The sequence below is a fragment of the Rhopalosiphum padi genome, chromosome 1, assembly GCF_020882245.1.
Source record: "Rhopalosiphum padi isolate XX-2018 chromosome 1, ASM2088224v1, whole genome shotgun sequence".
Classification (NCBI taxonomy): domain Eukaryota; kingdom Metazoa; phylum Arthropoda; class Insecta; order Hemiptera; family Aphididae; genus Rhopalosiphum; species Rhopalosiphum padi.
In genome coordinates this window covers 27,302,923-27,318,913 of record NC_083597.1, presented here as the reverse complement: position 1 = coordinate 27,318,913, position 15,991 = coordinate 27,302,923, and the positions used below count along the sequence as shown (strand labels likewise).

Here is a 15,991-nt window from a genome sequence, read left to right as displayed (position 1 = left end):
GTGTACACACACACACACACACACACACGCAGACTAATTGCTATGCGGGCTTTGATGAAACCAGACCATCCGACTTGTTCCTGTTGAGGTCTAGGTCATGACCAAGTGGCTGGTATCTATCGTGAGTGGCCGTGAAGGAGGAAGGGGACACGGAAACACGTTGTCGCCGTTTCAATATCATCATCGGACCCCTGTAAAGCTAACCACGACTAAGAGATGGATGGATCTCATTGATCCTTTCTTCTTGCCGGCCAAGAGTTCTCGATCACTAATCGTCTTGAAACCGTCGCGTCAACTGCTCGTTCGGGCCTAAATCATTAGAACTTTTTTTAGTTTCCGAAAACTTTTTACACATTTTTTTCTGTTTGTTAATAGTGTGTTACAATAGTGCTGTTGTTTTGTTTTCGTAATACAACGAGTTGCAGTCTAATTACGCGTCAGTGAGACCAGATTTCTAGTTTTGAGGTAAGATTTCGAATTCTCGTATATTTACAATGTCTTAATGTCTTATACTATATTATCTGATACGAACGAATAACTTAAGTATTTTTAAACACTGATATTCACTATCATCTATCTCTATAAACGTGCAATTTCAAATCTCTTGCGGTATTGAGCAACTTATCGATTTATAACAGACTTATACAATTGCATATAGGTTATGAACCTAATAGTGGCTTACAAATAAGTATTGTTAATTAGTCATTTTTTGCTTTAATGGTTATATACACACATACGCACTATAATGTAAAGATAGTTTTTGAAGTATCTTAGAAAATAATCAACTTCACACTACATAAATATTGAATATAATAATATGTACTATTTGGTTTTATAAGAATTTATTTCGACTTGATCATTTGTGAAAATGATTTTAGGTGAAACATTTTAAAAATATGAATAATTTCAAAAGGTCTATTCACACCGTTTAATTTTAGTAAATATTAGTGTTTTTTGTAAATAATATATTTTCGAATGTTTATATACAACATCTCATAAACTAAGAACAGCGGTCGGCTAAAAGCGAAAATCATTTTCAACAATATCTTATTTTATCTAAATATTATTAATAGTTTTGACACGACCTATAAATTTTGAAACCAACAGATCCGCGGGCAACTTAGAGCATGAATGAACTCCGTCTAAATGATCAAAAAAACGATTATAATAAATAAGCAGGTACTTACTCTTTAGATGTTAAAACCTGTTTACGCGTGGGCAATACCAATCAAATCGTTTTTAAACGTCAGCTTAGCAGTGGTTAATTGTTATGGAATATGTTAGTATGCATTAAATTGTTAATATGTGGTTAATAATTAAATATTAAACAGGTGTAATGTCATTTCTAAAACTATAAAAACAATTATTATAAATTACACTTTAAATAATAATATTATATTGTATAAAACTTTTTTATTATATTAATTATTTTAATTTACATCAACTGTCTTTATTGACTATTTTTAAATAAAACATTACGATGAACACTTAAGAACAGCTAAGCCACAAATATAATTTAAAATTACTGAATCTTTAAATTTGTATTTAATTAATAAACTGTAAACGTTTTTTAAAATTACATAGGTCGAATACTATACATAAAAATATTACTTGTAACAATAGTTAGTATCACAACGATTTCACATAAATTTGTTTTTATTCAAACGTGCTTTAAAATATTAAATTCATATTTAGTAGCTTATAAATTATAATATTATTTCCATAGTTGAGGATAGATAATATAGTAAATATAGGGAATACAGTAGTAGAGAAAAAAATGAATTATATATATCATTGAACGATTGCAGTAAAGTGGATTTATAGTTTAAGCGTTTAAACATAGTTTTGGAAAATTAAACTTCGTAAATGGCATAGAAATTTCGACAAAGATCACGAAACCGCATGTATCTAGGTATATAAATAAGTATCAAAACCAATATAGTTTTGAATATTGATTGGGATGCAGTTAATTGAATATAGCTTTATACATTTTTCGTCATAAGTCCGAACTGTGTTGTGTTTAGATTAATAGTGCTTATAATTGATTATACGATAAAAAAATAATATAATTATACGAGATGGTAATATACTTATAGTGATTTGGAGTGAATATGTAGAGCAAATAATGGATGCACCGACACGATTTAAGAGTTAATAACTGTGTAATTTTGTGATTAAAAATTTATTTCATTATACGGAAAACCATAATATTCTAGGGAATATATATTATTATATTATACACCGCTGTTCATCGACTCGAACGGCAAAATAATTAAATCGTAACCATATTATATGAAAATAGGTCCGATAATATGATCATAAAATATCGTTTCTGTAACCGGCTTAGAGCGCGATATTAATCAGCTTAATAATAACGATATACGTGCAACGACCGCGATCTGATATAATATAGCAGGATGCACACGCATCTGCAATGATAATAATAATATAATTATTGTTATATTCGAATGATCTATTTGCGGGACAATCTTTTTAATTTTAATTTTCTAGTCGCGTATAAAAGTGAAATTAAACGCCCGATGTCGGGACGGCGGAACTCGCGTAGAAGGGCGTTCCGGCGACCCATAGGGGTCCGCGTCACGGGATGCTGCGGCGACGCGTCTGGCGAAAATAGAAAGCTACTAAACTCGGAAGACAATGCACGTGTCGAACAAAAACCGTTTGTCGTAGACTAATCCGCGCGGTTATATGCATAACGTATGCACAGTCACGTAAACCGGCAGAGAGCATATATTATTATTATTATTATTATTTTGTGCGTATCGTTATTAACACGGGCCGGACGACAATGCCAATAGTCTCGTTTCGTGTACGGATGTTCCGATTGAGTCATAGTCTCACAGCGCCGGCACGGGAACCGCGTGCGATCGTTCTGGCACATACTTACCGCAGAACACTGCAAAGTCTATAGGTATACCGCAATCACGATACACCGAATACCAAAGTTACCTGGGTATATACCGAAATCGTAATGATATTCTCGCGGTTGTACACGGATAATATTATGATATGCGTGTACGACGACAGATTTGTCGAAAAACCTCGTCGCGGTGACCGATGAGTGTGTACAACGTATTAATAATGTATGCGTGAACGGATTACGATCGATGCTGCCGCGGCAGTACTACTTTTTAATGTGTACAGTGGGACGACTCGCGGGGACGCCAATTTTGCAAATGACATATGCATATTATTGTAATATATATAGCATGTATAGCAGGTCGGACATAAATCAAACGTCCGTACACCGTCGGTTTGTATCCAAGTAGGCAGGTATATATATATAGGGAATCGCACGTGGTTTAATACAAGCGGTATAATAATATTATAATATACTATGCGACGAGAACCGCCGCACCGGACGATATATAATATTGTTTTGGCATCGATACACCTTACGTCTGCTGCGTATGATATAGAGACGTATGCGCTTGGACGAACGATCATTTTTTTTTTTATTATTTCGTTATTATCGAATTATTCGTACACTCGTTCTGTTTCTATAACAACGTCGGACCACGAATTGGGTCGAGTACATATTATTATCGTTGTACTTTTCGTGTTGGTTTTGTTCTATGTTACGACGACGGATATCACATCAATATGATAATATTGCGGTGTACATTTTTTCGTCACATTACGATACTATTTCGCTGTTAAACGGTCTCGTGTTTTCGATACACATCGCGCCATGTTTGTGGGTCAATCATGAGGAAATGGGGTAATAAATCGATCAGAAATCTGACCCAGAAAACCCCGAGGGGAGCACCTGGCGCCCGGGCCAACTAGCTATAGGTATTATATATTAAGATTTACATCCGCCAATTTTTACCATATTATTATCGTCATCATGCGCAATCCGATCGATTGGCGTAGAGAAGAGAATAGGCGGTGGTACGTATACATTATAATAGTTTCGTAGAAACAAAACGTGATCGCGGCTATTGAAAATCACGTTCACTGATCGACGCTGGGAGCGGGCGACCAGGCATAGGCAGCAGCCCGGGCTCGGCTGCCGCAGCTGCCGGCGTTTTCTCTCGGGTACTTGACCTAAACGTATAATATAATATATTACCATAAAAATGTTCGACATACATAATGCGTAGTAGCACGGTAACCTAGTCGGGAGAGACTGCTAAGACTTTTATCCCATTTTATTTATTTATTTATTTATTTTAAGAAGAACACTGACCCACTCACGGGCCGCACACCGGCTGTGACCATAAAAACCGGATTTCGGAAGTTGAGCAGCGTATTCGTTCTTAATTATTATCGAATTATGAAACACGTTATTCCTATTTAAATATAATTATAATATTATATATATTCCCTCTCGATGATCTAAATAATGTTCGTGATCGCAATAATAACCATAACAGTTTGCAAAGTTCGCAGAACTCGAACGCATATAGGTTGATATAATATAGTACGTATGATATACGATTATTGTAACACCGCTGTGCGCGGTCCACGTTTTTGAAAGGTTATCCGGCTCAAAGACGTTTGAGAAAGTTCATTTCATATTTTTCTTTTCGATTTGTAAGCCCTATAACTTATATGGTCATTAAATAATACATATATTGATTATATTTCTTATTGCCACGAGATGCAGTTTGTGTGTATAATATGTATGTGTGTGTGTGTGTGTGTGTCTGCCGTATATCGATGACCGGCATTGTTAACGATCACGTACTGGTAAAAACGGACGATTTACACACAAATATGTCCTAGTGTGTCACTAGTGTTTCTCTCCAGGTTTCCCGGTGAACAGGATGTGCCACCGCGGAACGCAGAGACGAGCGCGAAAACCGGAATCATCTGTCTGACGGTTTTTTTCCTTACCCATCTATGTACGGAATACGCGAACTGCAGCTCTAGTGCACAAAAGTAGGCAGCACGGCCCGGGACTGGAAGGAAATCGTTATTTTATTTATTTATTTATTATTATGTTTTTTTTTTTAATTCAAAGCGGTCAAACGACCTGTATACAGTGCATATAGGTACTGCTGAAGCTATACACACTACGGCAGTCCATATCACACACGCACGCACGCACGCAGCCTTTTCGAAAGACGAATTTTTTTCTTTCTCATTGAATCGATTTCACATTTTAACTTTCCCCTTCGGTCGTCACACCCCAGTCGAATATCGCGGTAATGACCGCACGGGGATGTTGTTGTGATCATGACGCGTTTATACGTATACTCTGATCTGCTTGTTTAAATAATATTTATTATAATATTATATTTATTTTTATATTATATAATATTGTTATTAAATCTATTTATTTTTTTTTCAGATTGTTCAATAAGACCGCACGGACTAAAAATGATCCTTAGACTGTCACTGATGTTTTGCTTTCTGGCGTGCAGTGTGAGTACACACCCCAAACAATAATATTGCATACTATACCTAAATATACATATACAAATTATACACGACGTATAAGTTATTCGTTGTTTTGAATAAAACGTTAAAAACATTAATAACGATTCACCGCGGGCAATATATTGTTGATGTCTGTATAGAGGTTGGACACTTGGAGTACGTCATCGTCGGCGTCGTCGCAGCGGCGACATACAAATATATAACTACGCGTATCATATACGACGCAGTCATTAATACCATTGGTCTATTTAATTGATACGGGATACGCGGTGTATATATATATATATATACAATAATAATAATATATAGATACAACGTTATGGACAATTATACCGTATTACTGTTGTATATAGGTATACCGTACTCACTCTGCGGAATATAGATCTTATATTATACTTAAAGATAGGTATATTATATATATACGCACTGCTGTCTGCTCGTTATGGTTAGGTAACCTTTGTGGTACCGTTAAGCAGCATAATACCGAGTATCGTTTACGCGCGCAAACAATAAACACATTTCCTCGTGCACGCGTCATATTGGTAATAATAATAATAATATTATTATTATTATTATTATTATTAAAATTAAACGCGCGTGTATCATCGAGTAAAAACATACATGCAAATAAGACGATATTTTACTCATGCGTATAAAGTGCACCTTACGAGCCCGAAAAATACGATTATTTCGTTGATTATCCGTTCTCCGCAGCTGATATCTACCGCAGCGCACAGAACGTACTTATATTAGATTTAGATACATGGGTATCTATAATAGGTACAACAATGTGTGTACAAAAATATGTACAACAATATAATACAATATGGTGTGTGTATACGCGTGGTTATATATCCTTTACGACTTTCGAGTTTTTCGAAAGTAGTTCTCCGCGATCTATATTATAGTACTAGGTTTACCGCCGCGGCAGTTGCCGACGAATAATAACTTATTAGTAATAAGTATCTATATATGGCTATAGTAATATAGTATACAATAGTACACGTATCGCGGGGAAATTTAGATTTCGCAAATATGTCCCGGAAACGACCCTCGAATAATTTTCCGAATCATTTAATTATTGATATTCCCTGTGATACACGACAAAACTGAAACAAATTATTTAATTAAACCCTAAAAATATTATGTTCGTTGTATTTGTCTGATATTGATTAGAAAACTATTTTATTTTGAATCGATGGAACTCATTTTTAAAGATCCTTGCATAGATCATGTTTCGATAGGCGTGACATATATTATATTTTTATGGTTCAAAGCTTTTTAATTCCACCACTATAGCCTCGACGATTTTATATAAAACTCATCGATACATAGCATATAAATAATTATAATAATATAATATTATGATATAATTTTTAAACTTACACAACATGACAAATTATATGTAGCCTATTTAAATTTCTATTACTTTTCATGGAAAAACTGACAACCCGACAAGCCCTAAACTATAAAACATTAATATCTATATATATATACTTAAAACTTATACATTAATATTGACATATTGTGGACGTGACGCGTAGAGCTAATACAAATTTATATTAAATGTTAGTATTTTATCATATAATCGAAAATACACTCGCCCGGTTACGACAAAAAAAAAGTATCCGACACAACTTTGAAGTCTTTGAACAACGCTTCATATTCTATAAAAAACTTACCTGTAATTTTGGAATATAATAAACAGGGTGATTTACCAAGCATAATCACCATTGTTTTTTTTATTTAATAATATAATTATTTACGTTAAGCGTGCTTAGTAAATCACCCACTATATGTACTATAATATTCCGCTCAATTTTTTTAAATTTGTTTTTCTTTCCTGTCGTCATCGTTCTCACTGTTTCATTTTTTTCTCATTTCTATGATACATGTGAACTGTGTACAGATGACGGAAGAAGTGGACGTGGTCGAAGCTGTTTCCGGGACGTCGCAATCGATCGACGATCTGCTGCAACAGTCCGACCAACAGCAAATGCAGCTGCAGCACGGGCCGATGCAATCACCGGCGCAGAAGCGTGATGACGCGATGGAGGCACACAACCCTGACCAGCTGGCCATGGAGACAGGTGACGACGTGGACGATCAGGACGCGTCCGGTTCCATAGCCAAACACAACTACTTGAAACCGCAGTCGGCACCTGTTCGCGGCCATCCACCGTTGAACCGAGGTCCGCCACCACCTCAGCAGCAGTCGCAACCTCCCCAACAGCAGTCCGCCAAGTATCACCACCACAACGTGGCTTATCACGGACCACCACCGCCGCCACCGTCATTGCAGCAACAGCAACAGCAACAACAATTGGTCGCCCAACAATCCGAGGCCATGGACAAGGTATACTCGGCCGGTCCGGTAGGAAACGCGCTCGGCGACCCATGGCCGAGCAGCGCGTCTGCCGACATGCCGAAAATCGTGTCACTGGACGTCAAGTGCGAGAAGAACTCGATGAAGGTGTTCCTGAGTTTCGACAAACCGTTCTATGGAATCGTGTTCAGTAAGGGCCACTACAGCAACGGAAATTGCGTGCACCTGCCCGCCGGTCTAGGCCGGACGTCCGTCAACTTCGAGATCGGCGTGCACGCTTGCGGCACTTCCGGCAACACCGAGAACGGTCTATACGGGTACGGGGCTGACTCCGGGTCCGGCACCTATTTCGAGAACATCGTCGTCATCCAGTATGACCCGCAAGTGCAAGAGGTTTGGGATCAGGCCCGGAAGCTCCGGTGCACGTGGCACGACCAGTACGAGAAGTCCGTCACGTTCAGGCCGTTCCCGGTTGACATGTTGGATGTAGTCAGGGCTGACTTCGCCGGTGACAACGTTGGATGTTGGATGCAGATACAAGTAATTTATTACGCTACCTATATATACATAATATTTCAATGCGACCATTATAGCTTTGAGCACGAACGAAAAAAAAATCCTTTGCAATAATAATATTTATCAGATTTAGATGCTCGTGTACTTCCACTTACCTGTTTCAGTCGTAAAAAAATCGCTTAAAAACAAAATGATCACCCGTGTCACCGCTGTAGACATTTTAATTTTGCAAATAATTTATAATAATATATTAGTACACGGTTTATTTAATACGGATATCCGCAATAGCGTTATTCAAATGGGAATTTTTTTTTTTTTAATGTCGCCGAAATGAAATTCACAATTTTGCATTTTTAATTCTGGTTATTTATTGCAACGATTCAGCTCAATGAATACTAATTAATTTTACACACGCAAGTCGATATATATCGAAAGTAGTATGTAAATAATAGCAAACGACGTGCATTTAGTTAGTTACGAAAATAATAACGACGTGCTATCATTTGTGTTTAAATTAGGTGATAATTTTTATTTCCTTACGCTCGAATTTCTAAAATAAAATACTAGTTTTACTATGTAAATTCTAAACGTAGGTACCCACCACAATCTACACATCAATAATTATAATATACGGCCGCATAAATATAAATTTTCAATTTTGCACTACTTCGAACGCGGCAAAATATAATTATATATATCATGCAGTCAATAGTATATGGTCGTTTACAGTTATAATATTTAACCATCAATATTGCGAATAATCGTATTCAAAAACGCATGATAATAATATATACCACACGAGTTTCGCATTTACACCAAAGATATTATATTATAATATATTATTATACGCGTTGTATATCTATTATGTTTCGACTAAGATTTTGACTACTATCTTTTTCGTTGATCTAGTTTTTCGGTATTAAATTATACATTGTACAACTAGTATTATAGTAGAACTTTCGAAGAAAACGCACGAGATAGCACCGCAGACAAATTTAAATTCATTTCAATTTTCTCCCTTTTAATAATTCAATATTTTAAACCAACCAACGGACATCGATTATCTACAATAAATGTATGAGTGTAACTCTTGAGTGTTCTCTTAAAAAGACGTCTCTCCCGCATTGTCGCATTGTCTACTTCTTATAAACACGTGTAAATGTACTGTAACATAACAAATTAATATGGTCAGTAGGTATATCATTTTTTTTTTATTTTAATACCATAACCTTGTTCAACCTTATTTTAATAATTTCGTTGGAAGCGTTTTGTAGTTTTGAAGTCAAATATTTTAATATTTCAAAATAAAAAAAATCGAAAATATTAAATCCAACAGTTCACAGTCAATGTTGTTAACTTTTAGTGTTAATAATATGTCAATTCATCGTAATATTAAAACTAACGAAATTAAATGTGCGTAGCGTAACATTTGTATGATGAAGTTGAAAATAAATGCGGTGTGACGTCCTCTTAAAGTTATCTTTAACCTTTTGACTCATTTATCCATTTTACCATATTATATCACTATCGCCCCGAAATTTGGATTCTATATGACTTGTTCTATTTGTAGATATTATAATAATAATATTCGATTTTCGCTATTTATTTTTCTGTTTCTGTTAAAACAAGGTCGGCAAGGGACCGTGGGCTTCCGAAGTCTCCGGATTGGTGAAAATTGGACAAACAATGACCATGGTACTGGCAATCAAGGACGACGACTCCAAGTTCGACATGCTCGTACGGAACTGTATGGCGCACGACGGCAAACGGGCACCCATCCAACTTGTGGACCAGAAGGGTTGCGTGACACGCGGCAAGCTCATGTCCCGGTTCACCAAGATCAAGAACTTCGGTGCCAGCGCATCCGTACTGTCGTACGCGCACTTCCAGGCGTTCAAGTTCCCGGACTCGATGGAAGTACACTTCCAGTGCACCATACAGATATGCCGGTACCAGTGCCCGGATCAATGTTCGGACAGCAACGCCATACTCAACGCTCAACACGGTAATCTGCTATCCGCCCACCATCCAGCAGTGCAAGGACCCGCAGAATACGGTCCACCGCCCGCGCCCCTGGACGTGTACGCCCGCATCGGTTCGGCCCATCCGAGAGACGAGAGACGCGTCCGACCCCGACTTCACCGTAGGTCGGCCGCCACCAGCACCACCGCCAGCACCAGCACTGCCGCCGCCGAACAGGAAGCCGTGGGCGTGAACCGAGTCATCAAGGTTGTGTCCACGGGTGACCTGACGTTCGCTCTCGACGACTCGACAAACAGCTCGGCCACCAACACCATGGTGTTCCCCGTCAGAACCGTCGAACCGGGTGCGTCAATGATCTGTATGACAACGGTCGGGTTCTCCGCCACGCTGATCGTCCTGCTCGGCATCCTGCTGGTGTCGTGCCTGGTGTCCGCGTACCTGTGCCTGCGCATTAGATCCATGCCGCAACGCCGAAAAAACGCGCAGGTGGCTTGCACCAATCCCAAACTTCAGCCGCAGACGGTGCACAAATCGGCCGTCATGCACCAGGCATACACGTCGTGATCATCGACGCCGTTTCCGGCTCACTTCCGCAGTCGAGTCAATGGTGGGCATCACGGCGGGTGAGAGTTGAAACACAAATAGAAAAAAAAAACCAAAATCACAAAAAAATAAAAGTCACGACCGTCGCACAAACGAAAAGCCATAATTATAATTATATTTTACTTAATAGACGTAAATATTATATTATATAGTAAGCCAAAGTAACCCCCCCCCCAAATAACACATTAGGTAGGTATATAAACGTTTTTAGTCGGACACAACGGGCGTTAAACCGTGTAAAAAGGCAGTTAAACATCCCCCGCGAACATTCTACGCGCCTCAACCCGATGCTCGCTTTATGACGATCGTCGTCTCTCGTTTCGATTTTTCCATCTTCGGGTCCGACGCTATTCATCATCGCTGTCGTATCACATCATACAATATTCAATGTAACATACTTATTATTATATAACGTCACGATACCTATACATAATAATCGGTATTATAATAGGTACGTGCATTATTTATTATTATTTTTCTTTCGTTATCCTTTCCTTTCCATTCTTTGTCCGACATCGTAATTTACACCCGGGGGAACGTATCGACTTACGAGTCGCCACGTCGTTCGTTTTTAGTTCCATTATCATAGAATTATTACAACTTAACATTTGCGCCGGACCGTCGACGCTACAACACACTATATATACGTTATAATATAATATAGTATTCGGTAATTCGAGAGCGTCGTCGTCACACGTGGAAAAATAAAACTCCGACCTCAAAAAATGTGCATCCCGTTCGCACGCTTTTTTTCTATAGAACGTATCACGTAAATATTGAAAGAGTGCCAAAAACCCATCATCGCAAGGGTGTAATGAGAAGTATTGTTTTTTTTAAATTTTTAAAACGTTATGCTAATCATCTACCGGTTATATATTTTATTAATCCGACTATTTAGATGATTTTTTAATTTGTTTAAAATCCACACCTCCCCGCCCACCACAACAAACGCTTTTATCGCTAAACAATAACCCCAAGCATATAATATCGCATAGGTATATAATAGGTATGCCCACCGCGCGTAACATTTCATATTATTACTATATTAATTGTATAGGTTTGTATAAGTCTGTTTTCGTCTCGATTTAATCCAAACGCGCGTCGCTTTAGACTAATATTAAGCACGTTCAAAATAAAATAAACATACGTCGACGGCCTGCAATATAATATTATGTGTCGTATGCTATTTCTTGAACTTTTTAATATTATATTATTTATAAATATATTAGATATATATATATATATATAGTGAGAATTTGAGAGAGAGGAAATAATGACATTCACTATCGCGACTACTGGTGTCCACGTCCTCATCCCCACCCAGCACTGTATAGTTTACGTTTACGATGTTATATCCACGGTGTAATATCTATTATTTGATAGTAACAAAATACGTCTTACAAAATACATAACGCACTTGTATCGAATATTATTACAATTTATAGACTTAAGAAAACGAGCCATATATATTATGTTATTTATTTTCGATAGGTAAATATCGTCTATTACATTTATACAAAATAATACTATAAATTATTTTAGTAGTAATAGATATTACTTAAATATTATTATTATTATTATTATTACTATTATTACGTTGTACTTCTTTTTTATATAGTCGATTAATTAGTCGTTATTATTATTGTATACATACTAATGCCTAATTAGTTTCTAACGAGGCATTTCCAACAACTTTTGTGCGTTTGCTTTTTACGACTTATATAATACACTAAAAACACATAAAAAAAATATTCAAAAAAACATAAACATTACGCTCAAAATATTAATATTGTTAATTCTCCCCACGATGATCCGGATCTATAAGATATTATAATATTATTATTTATTATTATTGTATGTACTTACCGATAGAAGAGGAACAAAATTAGCACATGCACATTAGTTGTTGACTATGGTATAAGTGTGTACGATGTACATTGTGCCTATATGTATATGTATAACTTATAATATATTATATATATTACGTATGTATACTTAATTATTTATTTATTTATTTATTTATTTATTTATTTATGTATTATTAATTTATTTATTAATTTATTTATTTTAAGCTGCGTTTTTATTATAAAATGTGATTTCATTATATATAAATATTTATTATCATGTCAAACAAATATTATTTTTATTTTTTGTTTTTTGTTTAATATATACATTACACAATGTGTAAATATTTATTTTACAATAATAAGCAAAAGTGATAGGCTTACACACAACACTACAACAGTATATAGTCTCGAACGAAGAAACCGTCCTTTATGACGGAACTTCGTGGTTGACTTTAGTCACTTAGAAGGTCACGACACCGTTTCCGTTTTAAATGTCATCGTGGTCGCCTGGGATACTGCGAACGGATAAGTTGGATATTAGAGAATTACGGTGGTCGGATAAGTTGGAGTGGAGGCGTTTGGGTGACGTCTTTGGTATTGTTGGAACGAAGAGATCATTATGGAACGCGTTTATAACAGATATTAATCGAAACACATACAGGTGCTTTGGTCATTACTTATTTGATAGAATCACATTATTTCGGACTGAAACGTATGGGTTAGCCAATCGCCGTAGTCGAATGCCATATATGAAAACGAATATTTAATCGTTATAATATTTTTATTTATTTTTTTTTTTTACCGTATGTCATTCGGACAAGCATTTATAATTTATATTGTAATAACAAAATCGTGAGCACGTGGTTGATTTTGTTTAACGACTTGTATGTAGCCGCGGTACAGTGTATACGTCTGCAGTGTACATGCAGGTAAAGATGTCTATAGAAAAACGAAACAAAATAAAACATATATATATGTTAAAGTCATAATATAATAGAAAAAAAAAATTCCCGAAGAAAACGATTTAATTATTATTATTATTGTTGCGCGGCTGGACGTCGTTAATTGGCTCTGTGTGCAGTGTGCGTATAATATAATAACGACGGCGGTAATCGTGTGCGTTTCCGCCGCCGGCAGGACACACTAAGTGCGTAAAGCTCGTGTGTGTGTGTGTGTGTGTGTGTGTGTGCGTTCTCGCGCGCGCGTGGTAAATCACAGTTGGCGGCGACGGTCTATCTCTGAAAATGCGGACGTCGATTCGAATATACTTACAAACTCACACACACACAGACGTATGGCAAGTACGGACGTATGACGGATATCGTCGTACGGTCTCGCGCGCGTAAAATACCAACGGGTCGATCGGCCACCGGCGAAAACCAGTCTCCCGCGGGAAGTAGGTGAATGGCACACTTTCGATCCGATCGCTCGAACACATCATATATATATGTATATATATACACTTATGTGTGTGTGTATATATCTGTAGCTATATATGTAATATATAATAATAATAATTGACTAGTGTGCGTATGTGTGTGTGTGTGTGTAGTATCGGGTTTTGTATCTCCGCGACGTATGATAAAGGTATATATTATACGAATTATTCTCCGACCATACTATACGAGTGTACGAGACGCGGCGCGACGGAGAGAAGAAATTTTTTTCGCGTCTTTCAATCAGTCGCCACCGGGTCTGCTGAGAGTAGTATATTATACGATAAAGTGCTGCGTATATAATATGTACACAGGACGATTTGCCAACCATACTCACCACTACCCTCTCTTTGCATCAATAATGCCGCGGTTATATCTAAAACCTTATATTGGACATTTTTAAATACACTATAATGGACAATATATGTTTCCAAGTTCTTCACATTTTTTGGACTAAGTAATTTTTTTTTAAGTACTTACAATAAAATATATACTCGATGTTTTTTTAATAGTTTTGTAAAGCCATTTAGGAGGTCTATATTATCCTCGATTTAAACATTTTAATAACTGAAAAACTATTCGTTTGAATTTAAAGAAAATCGAATTTTCAATTTTTACCTATACAGCAACATTTTTTTTAAAAGAATTATTCGTTAAATAATTTAATGAAAAGAGGGTTCTCATTTAAAAAAATTATATTTTTATCACCACTGTAGAATACTCGTTAAGTAGCGAAAAAAAATATCTAAAAATTGAAAACATGATCTTTAAATATGCTTAAAAATTCCAAAAATCAGAAATAGAAAAGAAAATTTAGCGATGAACATACTTGGTGAATCTTCCTGTATACATAATTTTTTATAATGGTACTAAAATATAATTATACCCGTCGTATAAGCGTTTATCATATACCTATTATATATGATACCACGCGCGTAGTAGACCGATTCTACCTAGGAGGAAACTATTATTATTAATTATTTATTATATATACGATCGTATAATAAATGTAATATGTACATATATTATAAACCAAACTGCAGTAATATATTATCGTCAAACGAGCCGACGCCACTGCGAGGCACTCCCCCGCAAGAGTGTCCCCGTCGGCTGCACGCACGTGCACTTGTTGTGCACCATAATATATTATATTATTATGCTGCAGTATAATAATGTTATATTTGAACAAAACGTGGCGGGCCAGATTACAATATTATTATAATACATTTTCTACGTGAATTTTAAAACGTTATAAATTATGAAAAAAAAAAATAATATTGAAATTAGATTCAAGAAATTTTTCTGATATATATATTTTTTATATATACGATTTTGACTAACCATCGTATTGCGGTAATTTAAGGTTAGGTCATCGAGGTATTACAATTTTGTCATAAGAAACACGTAGATATTATAGATACAATGAATTTTTATGTTGGTAAATAATATAATTGCTTATTAATATTTTATTCCGAGGAAAAAAACGATTACAAAAAAATAAACCAAAGAAAAATACCCTCTTCTTGTTGGGAACAGCATCGAATAATGAACATGTCTTTTGAATTACGAGGAAATAATTATAATTTATACAGCAAATTCAGATATCATCATCAAGTGTGAAGGAATTTATGATTATAAAATAAATTATTTACACATTCTTCCTGATGAGCGCGTAAATAACGTTTTACGAATTTCAGATGGACACCACCAAAAGACATGCCAACATATTTTATTAAAACAGCTTTCACATCTATATTTATTGTATTGTTCATATGTCGTAATATTGGTGAAAATGCATCATATAGGTAATAATATATATTAAATAGTTTTCTTGAATTAATATATCCTCTGCAACCTATAGTTATTAATAA

At 35.9% G+C, this 15,991-nt stretch overlaps 1 protein-coding gene across 1 annotated transcript; it reads left to right on the top strand.

Moving 5' to 3' along the window:
- Window positions 1–208: 208 nt before the first annotated feature.
- Window positions 209–11,010, top strand: LOC132928515 (uncharacterized). The gene is made up of 4 exons (XM_060993284.1): window positions 209–465; window positions 5,321–5,394; window positions 7,319–8,275; window positions 9,881–11,010. Exons 2-4 carry the CDS (start codon window positions 5,350–5,352, stop codon window positions 10,796–10,798), a joined length of 1,920 nt encoding a protein of 639 aa, XP_060849267.1. The 5' UTR covers window positions 209–465; window positions 5,321–5,349; the 3' UTR covers window positions 10,799–11,010.
- Window positions 11,011–15,991: the final 4,981 nt, after the last annotated feature.